The following is a 12,898-nucleotide window of genomic DNA, read 5'->3' as shown; positions in this document are numbered from 1 at the left end:
GTTCTGGTCTTTATGGTTTTTCAAATGCAATTAGTATACTGGATTATCAGAAAATATTCTTGTCGATTGATATGCCAACAATACATTACAAATTTAAACAAATTATTTTTAATACATAAGGCTAATCTTTCATCTTTTTGAGTCTACTGGATATATACAATAACAATTTTTTTGACCTTTTTTGTACACCGTGGATTTTCTTACACATAAAACAAAAGGGAAACATTTTAGTTAGCCTTAGCTAGAATGAGGAAACAGGTAATTTAAGATAAATGTGTTGACATTATGCTATTTTGATTACCTTGTCACAATATTATATGAATTAGACATTTTACTTAGCTTTGACTGTTGACAATTTTAACAGTTTAAAGGTTTTTTTTTTTTTTTTTACTATTTGGATATAAAATTTCACATGAGGGACATTTCCTTGTTCCTGTCAAATACCATACGTGCCACAGTTGTGATTTACTGTTTATGAAAAACCATATTTTATTTACATATACATTTAATCATTTAGCAGCTGCTTTTATCCAGAGTGACTTACAAATGAGGACAATAGAAGCAAACAAACCGACAAAAGTGCAATATTATGTAAATTATGTGACAGATCCCAGATGGTTTCCCGGAATTATTTTATTTTATTTTTTAATAGTAAATGCAAAATACAATAAAGCATAGATAGAACAGCAATCAAACAGAGAGAGCTGGTGTTAGAGGGTCATATTGTTATTTTTCATAATAAATAAAAAGAAAACAAGTAGATAGAATAGAGCATGATCCATGCTACCATGTTTTGATGATTGCACTGCAAACATGTTTAACCTTTGTCCATGCCAAGAACCGCACACTTGGACAGGATGTGCCCCTCTTTTTATGGGACTCCTCAAAATCACATTCAGGGGGGTGGGGGGATTCTGACCCCCAGAGAACATTGTTCTGTACCCCTCCCAGCAACACCCCTGGGTTTGACTTTGAATGTGTTGATGGCTCACTGTACAATAAATCTTTCACAATATAGCATGTAGAATGTGTACAAACATAGATAATCAATTACACAAAAATCCACATTTCCATCCATTTAATAACATTAGACATTATTGATCAGATTACACTTTAGTTAAAAATGCTGATTATCAGTTTAAAGGATACCAATACCATCCTGGTTTTTAAAATAATTTAGTCTTATATAAAAAATATAAAAATAACATTAAATGGCAGGCCTTTAAGGCTCAAACCATACAATGAAAAAGGAAAAAAGAATGACCACTGATCTTCACTAAAGTGCCTTGTGATTTCAAGTTTTTTAAATTTCGGTGATAAGGCTCAAATAGCTAAACATAGCGGCATGCAGCTGTTACATGCCCAATCTTTTTTTCTTTTTTATTCCCCGTCAGTTTCTAAAGCAGCTTCTCCTCCTTTAACACAGCAAAAGATAAAAAATGATCAATTGTTAAAACTCTATGTATTCATATACAACCAAGTGTAATCAAAGAAATGCTTGAAACATCTTCAGTTTACTCACAGTGAGGTACCAGAAGGATGTGTACTTGAATCTCACCCATTTAAACACCTGACTAAAAGGTGCTAGAACATGGAGGTGCAGGTGGGGCACAGTGATATATGGAGGCACATGGAAACCTAGACTGAAATAGAGCCATGTTCTCTTTTAATAACGACTTCATCCAAATAAATTCTTGATTAATATGACAGTAGTGTTGTCTTCAAACCTGATGTCTTCAAAATTGGTGACATTCTTGGCTTTCAGTACCTCTCTTCCCATATCTGCCATCTTCTTCACTGCTCAGGAAAATAACACTTAGATTACTGAAAATCCCATTTAATCACTGTATGTAAATATTGTATCTTATTAAAATACTTGTTTCGATCAAATCAGTTCAATGAAACATCAGCCCTGTCATCAGTATGGCATTGCTTGTTAATTGTATTGTCAATATATAATCAGTCTAACAATACTAAAATTGAACCAGATACTCAATTCTTCATTTCTCTGTGTTACTACCTTCTGCTGGCTAGAAATACAAAAGCCATTCAAAAAACAATAATACACAATTGAATAATCAAATGGACTTCCAAAAGAGAGATAATCTTACCAAGATGTATATCATCGGTTTGGAGGGACAAACAGCTATGGATATGTTTCTTGGGTATAACCAGGTAGTGATGAGGTGCAGCTGGATCAATGTCCTGGAAACAAACAATGTCCTCATCCTGTAAATAAGAGAGAGAGAGAGAGAGAGAGAGAGAAAGAAATGAGTAATAAAAGATGAGTAACATCACTTTAGCCAATGAGAAATGAGAGGGTCAAGTGACTAATTATGATGCCATGATCACAGCAGAAGGTATGACTCAAAGATATTTCAGAAATAAAACTAGGATAGTTCCATGCCACTAGCCCATTTGTTTTATTATGAATATGAAATGACTATATTTGCTTCTTTTTCATATTTCATACACATATACTATTTTAGTGAATAGCATAGCATACAGCTTTCCCCACCTCTTCTTTCTTTCTTTCCGGAAATCGTGTTATTACAGAAATAAGCGTGAGGTGAAAGTAAAGCTCTATCGCTAAACTTGTTTTCTCATTTGAATGAAAACCTCTAAATTACTTATTAAGTAATGTCAATAAAAAAATAAATAGTTTGTCCTCTACATAAAGCGCTTTGCGTTATCACAGAACTGTTCTCGAAGCTTAAATCACCCGGTCCTGCTTATATTTCCTTCCCAGTTCATCTTTCTTCCTTCAAGTTGGATGATGATGACTATTAATGAACCCTTGAAGAACTGTCAAATATAGGCTATAGGCCTGATATTATAATTTTACATTTAGAAAGAGGAGCGAATTTACTTACCTGATTCAGCTTTGAAGTACCCAGACAGCCAGAAACCACAAGTCGATAAAAATCTACTTACTTCCGCCAAAATCTCAGTGAATGGATCGTCTCTGTTCGCGATTTTACAGAAAATACAAGTCTCATCTCTGCCGTCGTCAGAAGAATCCTGCTTTACATCAGAGTCACACTTTTCTCCAGTCATCCTGACAGACTAGTGCTCGGGACAAATGAAACTTATCTGTCGAGCTCCCTTTGATTATGCCATATGTTCTTCCGTGTGGAAACGCCCAAGTTTACGAATACAGATTACAAAATAGGCCTTTCAGATCGTGTCAGAATTAGAATACTAAAACAACTGATTAGAGTTTGTTTTTTCCTTAAAAAAAATCGTGTCTTATCTATGACGACGCTTATAATAACGCTTATAATAAAGTCTTTGTTGTTGACGAAAAAAATAAAAGAATGAAACACTAGCTACAGTATATCAATTAGCTTTCTTAACTTTGTAATGACAAAGAGAGCGCTCAAGGTTACAGTGGTAATAATAAAATATAAAAGAAAACAAACATGTAAACTATCTCTCACACTGTTGAGGCCGCTGCCATTTTTTTCTTGCATTACGTCATTGGGTCGGAGGTTTCATCGTTTAGAGTTTCAGCTTGTTATAGTTTCTCTTCAGCTATGGGCACTTTTACTCAGGAGAACTGATTTAGACGTGCACAACTTTATTTATTCCGCCTACTAGCTATGTTTCTTGACGCACAATATAAATATGTTCTGTGTAGCTACCTGTACATTTGTGTACAAGTACACATGTGGACATTTTTATATTGATCATGGCACAAAATCTTATCTCAGCCCTTTTAATGAATAGCTATGCTGTTTTTATTTTATCTGTCAAATTTTTTGAGATTTAGTCAGTTGAAACAATTTTGAGGATATCCGATTTAATGGATATATCAGTGTTTTTGGATTTGTGGAGTTTATTTTTATTTTTAGTAAAAATGTATATAAAATTTTTAATTTTAAAGGAAAACGGTCAAATTATACCAGAACTCTTTATAATAATAATTAAATCGAATAGTTATTAGTGTGTTTATTATTTTATATTATTATTATTATTATTATTAATAATAATAAATAATATCAGCCTATTTAATGTTTTTGGGAACAGGAGCCCTCTTTGGGCTAAACTCAGGGGCTGGAGCCGAAACTGAAGCAAGCTCTAGGGGTTGGGGGGGGGGGGGGGGGTATTGGGTGGGACATGACTCAGGGGAGGCCTGCGGGCTTGAGTGAGCCACGGCCGGCGACCTAGACGTAGGGAGCACAGGAACGAAGGAGCGCGGAGATGAGGAGTAAAGTAAATTCCAAAAAACTTTAATGAACTAAGAACTGGGAACACAGGAAACACAGAACACAAAATTAAATTTAACAGCGGACAGGGAACAAGGGGCAGAACACACTTTAAATACACAGTAACTAATTCAGCACAACTGGAACCAATAGAACTAAATACGGACCGGAACAGAAAAAAAAACTAATAAGGGCATAATAATCAAACTGAAGCATGTGGTGGAGGAAAACAATGGGAGACATGGAACAGAGTCTGAAAATGAATAACAGACAGCAGATTTTTATATATCTTACAATTTGTGGCAGTTATGACAGTGTAAATTATGAACCAGAAATTAACGCATCTAACCTCCCACTATTACTGAAAGAAAATGTCTTGTGTACGACGAAAGCACTGTAAGTCGCTTTGGATAAAAGCGTCTGCTAAATGCGTAAATGCAAATGTAAATAAAGATTCTTTGTTTTAAAATTGTTTATTGCAATGTGGTGGCTTATGAATTGGTTGCTGTCTTGTCTTTTTAGAGAATGGCCCATTACTGCCCTCTGTTGGCTGCAAATAGACAGAGCTCAGCCTTAATGAGGAATGCCACTGAGACCAATAGTTTGAAGCTTTCAGGTGACGAAAAACAGCTCAGACACTAGATATAACACGTAAAATGACAAGCCTTCAGGCGCAAATGATGTTAACGTTGTAAAATAGCAATATGTGATGGTTAGTTTGTGGAAGGCCTAATATGTTTATACGGGGCACACGATGTCAGATTAAAATATGATAAAAAATGTGTTGTTTAAAATAATGGTAACGTCCCGCATCACCTGAATTTATCATTACGATACAAAGATCAGTAAGCTACGATTTATTTATATAGCCTATTTCAGCATTTACCTATATATATATTTTATTTTTCTCCCATTTTATCGATTGGTGGCTTCTTTGTATAATTCAACGAGCCCACACGTGTACTTAGTTGCATGGCTTGGTTGTGCCCACTTTAGAATCTAGCCAAGGCTTAAACACACAAAATTACACTTATATCTATAAACAAACAGCTGACATTTCAACGTCACCGAATTCAAAGAAATGAAAATTCTTTTATTAAACGCCAAAAGTCCCGCTGCAGCGCGCGTGGGCTTGATATCATGTGAAGCCCCCGTGTGTTTACGGGACGTCCGTCATATCTCACGCGCCCTGCAGGTGCGTATGAACGCTCCACCCAGTCAAACGATTGAAGAAAAGTCGCGGTCGAAAGCTGAACTACGTTACTGACACATTTCAAAACTCGAAAGCTCTGAGAGAGGGCAGCACGCGCTCCTGTACTTTCTGCAGTAGGCATCTTTTTTCAGTTCAGACTTCACTGCATTTTTAGCTATTTGTTTAACTACTAGCTTTAACCATATTGGATTTAACATTTAATTTAGTAGTGCCAAATTTGAAAAAAAAAAAGCTGAGTGAAATACGATTTTGTTTTCAGATGTGTTCTGATGAAGAGCGCTCGATGGCGGGGGGCTCCGGTAACGGAAAGTTGCGTCAGTGGCTGATAGAGCAGGTGGACACCGGAAAATACCCTGGACTCGTGTGGGAGAACGAGGAGAAGAGTATCTTTCGGATTCCGTGGAAGCATGCGGGCAAACAGGACTACAACAGGGACGAGGATGCTGCGCTCTTCAAGGTACAGTCTGTCAGGATGAGAAACAGACACATGCAGCGTCAGTAAAGCCTGGTTTCTCTAATGGGATCTTAAAATCATTGCATACAGTGCAAGTATGTGATCGTACATTCGTGTTATTAAAATACATTGAGTGCAATCCCAAATCCCAGTAAACACAACTACGTTGTACAAAGCGTTGTTTTTTTACGCTGTGAAAAGGTTGTAAAAACGTTCTGTGTTTGGGATGTTGTCGAATTCAACTTGTTTTATATATTTTTGTGGTGCCTAAAAAATGTCTATTGTTTGGAGTCAAAATCTCATTAAAAGGCTGAAATCATTCAGTAGTGCAGTTTTTGCATTATTACTTTTTATGAGAAAGCACGTTTTTTTTTCTGCTTCAGGTCAGATGTCTTCCTCAAAAATCCAGTTTTTGTTAAAAATATTACCTTACTAAAATATGTTTGAAAACCTTTTTTTAAAGCAACAATTAAGTATTAAGGAACGACTATGTTCTCACCACTCCACATCTTTAAATCAAAAATTATTTCAAAAATGTATGAAACCAACTAAAAACTTGCCACTTTAAAAAAAAAAAAAAAAAAGAAGAACAATCAAATTTTTAAGGGCATCCTAGTATAACATTGACCCATGTGTTGGCTTTCCTGCAGGCTTGGGCCCTATTCAAAGGCAAGCACCGGGAGGGTATTGACAAACCTGACCCACCAACTTGGAAAACACGTCTTCGATGTGCTCTTAACAAAGAGCAACGACTTTGAGGAGATTGTGGAGCGCAGTCAGCTTGATATATCAGACCCCTATAAAGTGTATAGGATTGTTCCAGAAGGATCCAAAAAAGGCAAGGAAGGAGAAAAACATCAAATGACATCTCACAGTTGTTTGGTGGCATTCGTCTAATAAATATTTCTTTAGATACGATGAAAACAAAAAATAGATATATTTAAATGTTGCAGGATCCAGATCCCTTGAAGATTCACAGTCCAATTCAAGCTCACCCAGTTATCCAATACACCCGCCTTATGCACCAGCACCATCTCAGGTTAGAATCAAACACCATCTTTGATTTGTGCATTCCTATCTTTGCACTTCAGATCACCTTCAGATGTGCTTGTCATTACAGGTGTGCAACTATCTTTCTCCAGCAGACAGAGGATGGAGGGATTACTCAACCCTGTCTGAGATCCCTTACAGCCAGAGCCCCTACACTTCACGCTGGGAACCTGGTACTTTGAGTGTTTGAGACAGAAAGTACAAATGCTGTAAGTTCAGGTAGCATGCAATTGCATTTACATATTTCTGTATGTGCAGGGTACCAGTTCAGTGGCTCTTTCTACAGTTGCAATGCATCTGATCCACAGCCATCACCCTTCACCCTGGACACCAGCATGAGATCTGCTGAGGCAGTGGCCCTCTCAGGTACATAATCATAAACACACAGATACAGTGACCGACTCGATTCAGAATCATTCAATAAAATGCATTTTTAGAAAATAGATGAATTTTTATTTAATTCCGACTTGAACTCTGACCTGTGAATTTATATCACATGAAGACATGTGACCAATATAAAAATGTGCAGGATTGCAGTGCAGTAAAGTATATTAGTGCAGTGCATATTATTACTTTTTGATATGTTGAAATAGGATTTTTAAAAAGACATATGTATGATGTAGTATGGCATCATACTAAAACCATTGTCTGTATTGTGTATGTTCAAGTTTGTTTACATGTGCAATGCACATTAATGAACATTATTGTAAATGTGCCAGAATTAGTCAAAATGCTACTTGTTACAAAATGTTTAAAAAATCACCCTAAAAAGGCAAACAAAGCATCTTATATTAGTACATAAAAGACTAGAGTAACTGCCACTTTATTCAGTTGTGTTCAAAAATATATTAATTTAGTGTAAGATGATGCCAGGTGATCTAAGTGTTTATTTCATTTGATCTTCTCAAACAGATTACCGCCTACATGTGGTGGTGTTTTACCGGGAAACTCTGGTGCGAGAGGTAACAGTGAATAGTCCAGAAGGGTGTCAGCTGGGCCCTAGCAGAGAGGGACAGGCCTACTCTTCTCCTGGGGCCCCAGAGCTGGTTGAACTCCCTCATGCTGAAGGGGCATCTCTGGAGCGTGGCGTTATACTCTGGATGGCCCCTGACGGGCTCTACGCTCGCCGCCGCTGCCCCTGCAGGGTGTACTGGGAGGGAGCTCATGCACCACCTACCGACAAGCCCAACAAGCTGGAGAGAGAACAGAACTGCAAACTGCTGGACACTCATCTGTTCATAACAGGTTAGCACATAGGAACATTCACATTAAGGCATTTCAGATAAATTAGACTAAGATCATGATGAATGATCTGATGTCATTAATTGGAAAACAAACAGAAAATTAATAAACTAATGAACAGGTTCATCACTCATCGTTTTCAGTAAACGCTAGCAGTCATTTATGGTAATTCTTTATAATGGTCTATTAATTCTCTGTTTGTATGTATCTCCAAAATACACTCACTTTACTGTAAACAAACACGTCAAACTTTTACAGTAAATAGTGTCACATTATATGTGGGTTGATATTTAGTGACAGTCACAGTCAGTCATCTATGAGTTACAACTCACGCACGCCCACCCTCTGTCATAGATTCACTGATTGTTGTGATTCTCACAGAACTTTCCAGCATATGATGAATACAACTCAGATACCACAGAAATCACGTGCCACATTAGACCTAAAGCTCATAGTATGGAAAGAAAATTGAGAATGAGAAAAAAAACTGTTTTACAGACAGAGATAAGATCATTTTCTTTACCCAATGACTTAAGAAACATCAATTACATAACACTTCGTAACAAGGATGTACTTAAATATTCAAGATTCAGGATAATAGTTTGAGATTTTATCATTTTGAATGACCATTAACCTGAATAATCCTGCACATTTTATACAGACGGTCAGCATGATTTTTTTAAAACTAAATTGATACTTTTATTCAGCAGTTTTATGCATTCAATTAATGAAAATATATTTAAGACATTTATAATATTGCAAATGTTTTCTATTTCAAATAAATACTGCTCTTTTGAAATACCTGTTCACTAAAAAAAACTGGATTGTATTGCTGACATTAAATTAAAATCCATCTCTTCTGTAGAGTTGCAGAGTTACGCCCTGCACACTCGTCCTGCACCATGTTCTCAAGTCCTGCTATTCTTTGAGGATGAGAGCACCGATGCTCAAAGACCAAGAAGGACTTTCACAGTGCAGGTACATTTCTTTGGTTCCTTATAATTCCAATAAAGTTATGAACAAAACATAAATGATATTGATGTCATAATTTAATTTGTCATCATGTCACAGGTTGAGCCACTGTTTGCTCGTCAGCTTCTTTTCCTCAGTCATCCCAGCAGCATGAACTACATCCGCAGCCATGAGCTTTCACACCTGCCCGCTGAACACACCCTCTCCCCGACCCAAGACTACCACAGAGTCATCACGCATCTCCCTAACAGCACCCCTCAAAATTGACCCTGGAATAACATCTTGCTTAACCCAGGGTTAAAGCAAGTTTTAATCCTGGGTTAAAGGGATAGTTCACAATAAAGAATGAACATTCGGTTATCATTTACTCACCCTCATGCTGTTCCAAACCTGTATGACTTTCTTTCTTCTGTGGAACATAAAAGAAGGTATTTTGAAGAACAAGGAGAACAAAACGACCCATTGACTTCTACTGTATTGTATTTGTAAAAGTGTTTTTATGTTCCACAGAAGAAAGAAAGCCATACAGGTTTAGCATGAAATGAGGGCGAGTAAATGACATAAATTTCTGAATTCGTTTTGTAATTTTTAAAGGGGGTTAGCTCCATTTTTAACTCAGGGTTACTAAGCTTTGCTTATGAACAGATGATGGACAAGCAGTTATTAAAAGTGTTTACATGCCCAACAAGTGCCATACTTGTCCAATCAAAGTGCAAAACAAGAATGATAACCCAGAGTTTAAATGTACATTGAAAAATCTCAAACTGAAAAACCCAGGACAAAATATTAACCCAGGGTGAGGTTTAAACAGGGTTTAAACAGGACTGTTAATCCTGGGTTAACTGTAAAAATCACCCAAGTCTTGTAAGCTAAAGTGTAAAAGGTTAATGTTGGAATTCTGCTGTGCCTTTAGGGACACTAGAGCGGAGCAGAACCCTACCAGGATAATCTAGTGATAACAGACAACATCAGATGCAAAACTGTTGTCATGTTTAAAACTGAGAAAGACGTAAATGTGTGTTCAACTCAGAAGGATAAATGATTGTATTATGTCGGCATACAGTCAAATGTGTTGACTTTTTGCTGACATGACAAAAGAATGTAAAGTGTGAATATTAGCTGTGATTCATTGTTTCTTGCTTGTTTAAGCTGCATTCAGAAAATAAATGCCAAAGAAGTTGATGTACATAGGCTATGCATTTAGAAAAAAAAAACTCAAGTCAATTTTCAAATTGCTGTTCTTTTATAAACATTTTTGTGTACAATTCTGAATAACTGTTCTACTTTTTTATTCCACTACTTTTGCTGTTTTGTTACTGAAATGCCTAAAAATTGATGCCAACTTTGATTTTAATAAAAAAAGTGGAAAAAACTGAGTGCATGTGCTCTGATTCCTGACCAGTACAGGGCAAAAACTACACCTAATATATTAAGCAGCACAACTGTTTTAAATAATGATAATGACAAGAAATTTCTTCATCACCAAATCAACATGTTAGAATGGTTTCTGAAAGATCACCTTACAGACACCTGCAGGCTTTCTGCTTTCTGACCCTCCATAGACAACAAGGGTCCTACTACCATCAAGGCACAGAAACTTACTAAGGACATAGTTCAACTATTCAATCTGCCACCAGAGGTTCAACTGTAATTTCATGAAGCTACAAAAATATTTGTTTTTGTTCGCAAAGAAAACAAAATCGAGGGCCAGAAAGCTCTTGGATTTCATTAAAAAATTTCATTTTAATTCATTTTAAAACTCCTTTTAAAGTTTTTACTATATTTTGGATCAAATAAATATCTTATCGACCATAAACTTTTGAGCAATGTTGAATCTCAAATTTATAGCACTGTTTTTCTCTTTTCCCACTAACTATTTTAAGTTCACTTCTACTAGAGAGGATTGTTTCTAAACAGAATGGTTCTCCATCACTGGTGGGCTGACTGTCACTTTGGTGCATTTCTCAAATCATCCTTAATATTTGCAAAAAAGTATGTGCATTTCTCAAAACAATTTGTACAAACAGCACCACACAATGGATTAACATGCAAAAGCCTGTAACTTACTCAAAGTCTTTAGTTCATCTCTCAAAAGTAAGCATTTATGTCAATGAACATCAGTGACAACAGATTGAAAAGTCCTTGTGTCATTGTTCACAGACAAAATGCTTAGTCATGTTTTCAATATAACAATGCATTTTGTTAGTATTACCTGATGTAAGTTATGGCTACTTTTTGGATGACAGTTACTGTATTGAACCGTATGCCATATGCTTATTTAGGCCATATATCCATTTCAAAAGTACAAATTTACACATTACTGTATGTGGGATACAGATTGAAAGAGATTGGATATAATTTCCCAGCTACACTTTTACTTTGTGACCCTCTGTCTATCCAGTATATACTTTCCAACTGAAGATTCATGTCAAGCATTTCAGAGAAATTGTTTATCATTGGTTGAAATCATTATCATTACCGAAAGTCAAGATTCACTTGCACAGTTCATGCCAAATTTACAAAGAGTCTAATAATAATGTGCTTGGCAGTTTATGACAACAAGATCAACCATTTTCCATTCAATGACTCATACGATGAACTAAAGACTAGATGTTTTGAGGGGTAAGAGTCCTATTGCACAGAAAACGATATAATACATTCTGTGCAGCATGACATTAGGAACTGATGATGTAGGAAACATAATTAACTGCTCAAATGTACCAAAGCAATTGCAACTTGTTTGAAACAATGAGAAACTGGTTTTATGATGTGTACAAATGACTAGATGATGTAGAGGTTGTACAAGTCGTTTTGAGATTTGAATTTCTGATTTGAGAAATGCACCAAAGCGACTGAGAAAAACTATAAGAGGCAGGAGGGGAACACTTTCAGCCCCCACTACAAACCCTGGAATCCCCATGAACGTGTGTGGATCAGGTGGGATGTCAAGCCCTCATATACGTTGAGCGGAAGCAATGTTATCTGCAGAGAATGTATACGTGGTGTGTAAGCGAGTGACAGCGCGCACACACACACACAGGATGGTGTTTGTGGTTTGGAGACAGGATGGTGGCAGGCAGTCTCAACTCGATGACATCAGAGGAAGATGCAGACTGACAGAAGTCTTTTTTTATTCTTCCTTCTCAATGAAAACAGCCAGAATGCCTCACTGATTGTTGTTTTGTTGCCCTTAAAGTTATAATGAATAATGTGGTGTACTACGCAATTACGACCGGCCTAATTCAGATGTAAAGTAACTAATTAGGTCAAAACATCTAGAAACTAGCTACAGGGTGAGACTGTTCGCTTAGGGATGCAAGGAACGTCCTTAGAAACTTTAATGAGGTTTTACATAAACAAAAATTCTTCGAGTTTTCCACCGTTTATGGGCTTACTGCTCTCAATTACACATAAACATGTTTTGGATCATTTTCCGCTGCCTACAGAGCGGAAAGGTGCAATCATTAAAAACTTCCCTCAAGCGGTACTGCCTGAGATCAATACACCCACTCTTTCACCTGGTGCCACATGCGGCTTTGATGCTGTTCAGTCAGATTGCTTCCCTTAAATGAGTGGGTGTTAAGTGCTCTAAATTTAGAAGAATAGAAATCAACAAACAACACTCAAAAGTTTCAGGGTTCACACAAATAACGGAATGAGTTATGAGGAGACAAAGGCAAAAACAAATATTCATTTCATTGTGGAGAGTTTCTGATGGCAATCTTGCGATCTTGTTAGTCAGATTTATCTTAAACTCCT

General features: G+C 36.6%; 1 protein-coding gene and 1 pseudogene across 1 annotated transcript; one reads left to right on the top strand and one right to left on the bottom strand.

Annotated features, from left to right (window-relative positions):
• Positions 1 to 623: 623 nt before the first annotated feature.
• Positions 624 to 3,514, bottom strand: LOC113120941 (histidine triad nucleotide-binding protein 3-like). Its single transcript, XM_026291094.1, has 5 exons — positions 2,935 to 3,514; positions 2,112 to 2,229; positions 1,728 to 1,797; positions 1,523 to 1,643; positions 624 to 1,415 (listed from the first exon to the last, which is right to left on the bottom strand). The coding sequence occupies exons 1-5, from the start codon at positions 3,055 to 3,057 to the stop codon at positions 1,398 to 1,400; spliced, it is 450 nt and encodes a 149-aa protein (XP_026146879.1). The 5' UTR covers positions 3,058 to 3,514; the 3' UTR covers positions 624 to 1,397.
• A 587-nt stretch (positions 3,515 to 4,101) lies between these two features.
• On the top strand, positions 4,102 to 10,515 carry LOC113120940 (interferon regulatory factor 4-like; annotated as a pseudogene).
• Positions 10,516 to 12,898: the final 2,383 nt, after the last annotated feature.

The sequence above is a fragment of the Carassius auratus genome, chromosome 20, assembly GCF_003368295.1.
Source record: "Carassius auratus strain Wakin chromosome 20, ASM336829v1, whole genome shotgun sequence".
NCBI lineage: Eukaryota > Metazoa > Chordata > Actinopteri > Cypriniformes > Cyprinidae > Carassius > Carassius auratus.
This window is presented reverse-complemented; position numbering and strand designations above follow the sequence as displayed.

Bases quoted from the DNA above. Each gene is read 5' to 3' on its own strand.
- LOC113120941 (XM_026291094.1), bottom strand. From the start codon at position 3,057: ATGACTGGAGAAAAGTGTGACTCTGATGTAAAGCAGGATTCTTCTGAC. The intron at 1,798-2,111 runs GTAAGATTATCT...TTTCCTGAGCAG, and splicing joins AACCGATGATATACATCTTG to TGAAGAAGATGGCAGATATG. The intron at 1,644-1,727 runs GTTTGAAGACAA...GCTCTATTTCAG, and splicing joins ACCAATTTTGAAGACATCAG to TCTAGGTTTCCATGTGCCTC.